This window comes from Hipposideros armiger, unplaced genomic scaffold (genome assembly GCF_001890085.2).
Source record: "Hipposideros armiger isolate ML-2016 unplaced genomic scaffold, ASM189008v1 scaffold_25, whole genome shotgun sequence".
NCBI classification, from domain to species: domain Eukaryota; kingdom Metazoa; phylum Chordata; class Mammalia; order Chiroptera; family Hipposideridae; genus Hipposideros; species Hipposideros armiger.
Genome location: NW_017731375.1, coordinates 2,883,142 through 2,889,126, shown reverse-complemented (window position 1 = coordinate 2,889,126; position 5,985 = coordinate 2,883,142). Strand labels below are relative to the sequence as shown.

Here is a 5,985-nt window from a genome sequence, read left to right as displayed (position 1 = left end):
TCTGCCTCTGTTTCCCTAAGTGTGTGCCTCTGTCACTCTCTGTCTCTTTGTGGGTGCTTCTCTTTCTAAATCTGTCTCAATGTGTCTCTAGAGAGATAGATAGGTTGGTTGATAGATGGGTAGGTACCCTTGATTCTGGCTCCAGAGTGCTGGAACGGAGAGGAAAGCCCCCTTCCTTTAGGAGGCGGGATGTAAAGTGAACACCAAAAGGTGGATGGGATTTGGATGAGCTGAGAGGAGGCGGGAGGGCCCACAGGTGGGAGAAGAGTCTAGAGTAGGTGAGACTGAGCGGGCGTGTCTTTGCTTGTTTCCCTTCTTCTTTGGACATCCCAAGCCTGGAGCTCATCACCAGGGAAGAGGCAAGAGGTGCGTTAGGGCCTCTGGTTTGGTTGAAAGCAAAGGCAGCTCAGTCCTTCCATGCGTGCACCCTCATTCATACCTGCCTTATCTGTCCCCACCCCCCAGAGTTGCACCAAGTGGGCTCTCAGTTACCTGAGTGAGGGTGAGGGCTGCCTCCCAGGACCCCTCCCCCCCCGCTTCTCCTCCAGGATTCACCTTCAGTTCAGGGCTGCTCTTTAAAGGAAGAACTGAAGGAATAGGCAAAGAGGCGGAAGAGATGCCTGGACCATAAACTTGAACCTAAAACAGAGCAGGCTGGACCGGCTAGCAGAGTGCTCCTGGTGTGCTTAGCAGGCAGTGATGGCGGCTGGGGACGTAGGCTATGGACAGTGGGCAGAAGGTGCGGGGGTGGAGAGGAGGCCAGCGGCGTCCTGGGCTGAGTGGACAGCAGGCTCAGGATGCCGGCTTGGAAAAGCACAGCGAGCGTGAAGACTGTTCAGAAGTATCCAGGGTGCAGGTCTGGGGTCGGGGTGCTGGGGAGTTAAGCCCAGAGACGTAAGCAGTGCCAGAGACCATGATCCTCTGGTACTTGTCCCTGAAAACCTCACTCTAGGGGCGGCCGAGTGGCTCGGTTGGTTAAGAGCGTGAGCTCTGAGCAACAGGGTCACCAGTTCAATTCCCACATGAGCCAAGTGAGCTGCGCCGGAGCTTAGCTGCCACTGAGCTGCCAACAGGTGGCAGGATGGTTCAGCTGGTGAGAACACAGTGCTCCTAACAACAANGCCCATGTTACTCCAGTGTAACCTCCTCTTAAATTAATTACATCTGCAATGACCCTGTTTACAAATAAGGTCACATTCTGAGGCACTGGGGTTAAGATTTCAACAGATCGTTTTGAGGGGACACAGTTTAACCCATAACACCTCTATGAGTCAGAATTCTGGAAACGCCATGGGCCTCTTCATACAGATGCTTGTTCAGTCTTGATGTATTATCTGCTCATGGACAGAGCAGAGGCTGGCCGAGCTGGCCGGACAGGAGACCAAGACCAGGGAGACGTGACCTGTCCTACATGCTCACAGCTAAGGTCTCCAGTGAGAGCAGGGGAGACTTTAGGCTCCCCCCACCCCAGCTCCGCGAGCATCCCCTGTCCACCCAAATCCCCCTTTCATGCAATCCTGAGGCTCTGGTGACAGCCACAGTAACTCATTTCAGGAAAATAGGCAACACTATGGTGTCAGGCCTTTGAAAGCCTCCCTACTATTTCTCCTGGCTCTGAAGAAATAGCCTTGATCATGAACGCCCAGGGGTCCCTCACAGAAAAAAGGAATGAGTCATTCGGCTCTACCTAAGAGCTCAGACTCAAGGACCCCTTGGCCTTTTGTAGAAAATGCGACATGGTTTTCAGGTGGTGGAGGAAAGGCAGCTGAGCAGGAGTCTGGAAATCCACTTCCCATGAGCTTCCTCTTTTTAGCTAAACCCGAATCAGCAGCCTCTGAGACAGACCTGGAATTCAGGCCTGCAGCTGGCGCCCACGTTCACGGATGGGGTGCGAATCCATGCCTGGGGGTCGGCCACAGAAAGGACAAATCGCTGTAGTGCTCATTTACTCAGACACTCGCCTCCCACCTGCACCCCCAAACGCCCCCCCTCCCCCCTCGCCGCCACTTCTCATCTGTCCAGCCTTCGTCAGTTCTGATTCATTTTGCATGTCTAATCCTGGGGATGTGACCGAGGTTAGGCAGAGGACAGTGGGCTGGGGTTTTCATCCAACAGCTTTGACACTCCAGACAAGTTCAGGAAATGCGCCATGCTGATATGAGGTGTTTTAAGCCAAGCTCCCCAGAAAGCCTCAGTGTTGGCAGGAGCGGGGTCCTCCTAACGCTTCCCCTAACCCGCCAGAAGCTGGAGGGGCTCAAAAGTAGTAGGAACACAAGACGGAGAAATGTTTTTTCCTGGGGAAAGGGTAAGAAAAGGGGTGGTTTTGTCTAGAACTCTAGCCAGCTCACATGTTCTGAGCATTTCCTATGTGCCATGTACGCTTCTAAGCATTTCACTTGTATAATTTCATTTAATCCCCACAACCACCCTGGGGTAAATAACATTGCCCCAGTCAGCAGATGAGGGAACTGAGACAGGGCATTTAGGTCCTTTTCCCAAGGCCAAACAGCTAGGAAGTAGCAGGCGCGGGATTCGCTCCCAGACGGATGCATGAACACAGAGCCGGATCTACGCCACCTCGCCCTGCTCCAGCTCAGGACAGAAAGGCTGCCCTCGAGTAGAAAGTCACTCAAAGGGGGCATGTTTGTTATGTTTCTCTCTGTCTATAAGAGAGACTACCCACAGAAGAGTCCAAGAAAGAGCAGTTGAGAAGACAGCTGGCGCTTCAGCGAGAGCCGGGAAGCCACTTCCCCTGTGGGGATGGTGAAGGAGTCACTGCCGCTAGGAACTGTCCCCAGGGGCGAGGCAGCCACCCAGGGCCAGGGGAGGTCCCGTATTGCCCGCGGACAGGGGCGAGACGAAATGGCCTCTTAAGTCCTGAGGGTCTTCCTGCTCAGGACTCCAAAGTGCTGCCTCGGACCTCCATCCACAGAGAAACCTGACTAATTCTATTTCCCCCACAACCTTCTTTTCTGCCACTCAACCCACCCCCCTCCCCGACCCCTGGCTCCGTTCCTCCCCACCCCACACATCCCCAAAGCTGCTCTTGCCCTCTGGGCTTTGAGGGGCAACGGTGTGAGATCAACCCAGACGACTGTGAGGACAACGACTGCGAGAACAATGCCACCTGTGTGGATGGGATCAACAACTACGTGTGTGTCTGCCCACCTAACTACACAGGTAAGGTCCCCTGACACCTGAGTGGGGACTGCTGTGTGTGGTGGCGGGGCAGGGGCGTTATGCGCTAAAGTATCATTTTCTTAGCTTTTTCCAGGGACCCCACCGTGGACAGAGCCTTGAATTCCCAAAACCCCGTGAGGGGCTCCCAGAGGCCCCAGCCCTCCTCGTCCCACACCCCACCCCCACAAAGCACTAGCCCCTTCCCACCTTGAAGCAGGTTCCCAGGGCCTTTTCAGCTGTCTGTTCATTGAGCTAATGGCCATGCCCTTCCCTGGGGAACCTGGAGGCCCAGGGGTGTGGGGGGGTAATAGAGAGGCACTTTGCATTGTGTTTATGATTTGTTCAGGTCTAGTCAACCTTCTCTGGAAATCTACATTTTCCAGACCCTGTGCTGGAAGCTGGAGATACAAACACAGGCACGACAGAGCTCCTTCTCATAAGGAGCTCATCCTCAAGTAGAGACAGAGATTCCTGTCGGTAGAATGAGAACATGACACTTCCCTGTAGCCCAGGGGGTCATGGGGTCACAGAGGAGCCTAGCCCAGTGGAGAATGAAGGGGGCCTCCCACAGGAGGCTATTCCTCAGGACAGTGGCTCTACCCACCCACCTCCAAAGCAACACCGGTATTTCCTATAATAACAGCCCCTAATGAGAAGCGTTAAACACACCATTAGATTATGAAGCAAAATGCGACCAAGTTGTACAAACGGCCTACTTCATTATAGGCTCAACCTACAGTGGCCTGTGCCAAACTGGGGTTCCATGAATTCCATGAATTCTTTGAGACAAAACGCTCCATGAGCACCGCGTATAATAATAGCCCTCTTCTTGGAGCCCACGATACAAATTAGCATGTTAGACGTTCTGACAAGTCCTGCTTTAAAGAAAGCCGCTTAATATTGTCAACTTATTTGATCTCAGCTTCCCTCCTACCCTACCCCAACACCATTACCAATGCAAATACACTGTGTTGCAAGAAACGCATCTCAGGAAATATTAGCCTGAGGCCAGGGTGAAGAGAAGGACCGCGCAACCCAGGGACTCACACACCCTCGCCTGGTGGAGCCCGGCTGAGCGTCAGGGGTAAGGTGGGAGGTGGGAAGATGTGCACGGTGAGCAGAAGCAGTCCTGAGGCCTGCAGAGAGGGAAGGCCAGTGGCCTCAGGATCCTGTGCCTCATGCATACCTCCACCCCAACAGCCACGCATCCCCGCCAAGCCCTGGACACTGCGGGAGTGTGCCGAGGCCCCCAGAAAACCATCTACCTGATCTGGGCTTCCCGGGCTCCCAGAGAAGGCTCTGTCCTGGGAGAAAGTGCAGGGTGACCTGCCGAGGGTCAACCTTCCCCGTGACATACATCTTCCATCTTCCGAGAGTGTCATTACAGCCAAGCGGAATTAGCAACAAGCAGCACTCATTGTGCACCTGCTACACGCAGAGCCCTGAGTTCGCTACTCGATTGCCAAAGAAGCCTAAGGTGTGCCCTCGCCCCAAGGGCTTCTGGGACATCTTGTACCTAAGACGAGAGGAATCATAGAGTTAAATCATTGGTCCAAAGGAATCTTCTCAGGGCCAAAGAAGAGAGTAAGCATCCCAGCTGCTAAGAAGAAAGAGAAGGCAGATTGGTCAATGTCAGCTTTGGGACAGAGGGCTTGAACTGAATTTTCGGTGGGCAAAGGAGCAGTGGGAGGGGCTGAGGGAACACTTCGGACGTGGCTCCCTGCCCCCACGGAGCACCGCCTGTGTCTGCAGCTGACCAGGGTGCCCTTCTGGTTTGGTGCGCTTTGTTCCTGAGGATGGGACGGCGTGGCTTTGTCTGTCCCAGGTCCCACACAGACACCTGTCCACTTCCCTGGGTCTCTCCACAGAGAAGGAAGAGGTAGAGGCTTGTAAGAACTCAGGCTCTCTGTGGGCTTGAGCGCCTGGCAGCCAAATGAGGACAGGCTAGGGGTCAGCTTGTCCCCACCCCAGCGGAGAACAGATCCCAGAGCCGTGTCTGGCCTTCATCCCCTCCCCAGCCACCCTCCGGATCCTCCTCTGAGCTGCTCCCCGGGAGCCGCAACCCAGGCAGCCTTCTCACATCCCCCACCCCACCCCCACCCCGAGAGACCGTCCACAGCGAGTCTTCCTCTCCAAGATCGCTCTCCCCCTGGTGTGACCTGGTGGAATTTGAGGTGCACCTACTGCTTACCTCATCCCTGCCATCCTGTGTCACCCCCCCCCATTCCCAAAACACCCTTTCAGGTGGTGTGAGCTTGCAGGGCTGATATGCCAGGCCCATCCCTAGGCATTTATGACCTGCTGGGCACTTCATGGCTCTTGTGAACTTCAAAGGGAATGTTTCCAGAGACCAGAGCTTTGAATGCCTTTCACAGCTTCTTCTCTGAGAAAACCCAAGGGGCTTACTTATCTGTAACAGGTGAACTCTGCTGCTAAGCCAGGAATGCCCCTGGGCTTCCCCCAGGCCACCCATTGACCCGCTTACGTCTCTGTTGTCATGGCCTGCTTATTTGTAGATCTCCCCCGCTAGGCCATGGGGAGGGCAGGGGATAGGACCAGGCTGCTGTTGTGTCCCCTGCACCTGGTGTGGTGCCTACCACCGAGGAGGTGCTCAATATAAACAGGTGTGGAATGAAAAGAACAAATAAGCATAGCTCAAGGTCAGGGTCTGGCACCCTGTGGCTTTAGCCGCATCAGCCTCAGAATGACGGAGTGAAACAAACAAATGATGGTGCTACGACAGTACCCAGGAGACATCCTGGAAACTTCCCATTGTCTCTGCTAGGGGAACCGAGGCAGACGTTC

General features: G+C 54.6%; 1 protein-coding gene across 1 annotated transcript in view; it reads left to right on the top strand.

Moving 5' to 3' along the window:
* Nucleotides 1–5,985, top strand: part of SLIT3 (slit guidance ligand 3) — a 590,035-nt gene that overhangs the window by 549,060 nt on the left and 34,990 nt on the right. Inside the window, exons 28-30 of the mRNA XM_019635932.1 lie at nt 3,041–3,180; nt 5,049–5,059; nt 5,199–5,332. Of these exons, the coding sequence (XP_019491477.1) occupies nt 3,041–3,180; nt 5,049–5,059; nt 5,199–5,332 (285 nt within the window). The remainder of the gene's footprint in view (nt 1–3,040; nt 3,181–5,048; nt 5,060–5,198; nt 5,333–5,985) is intronic.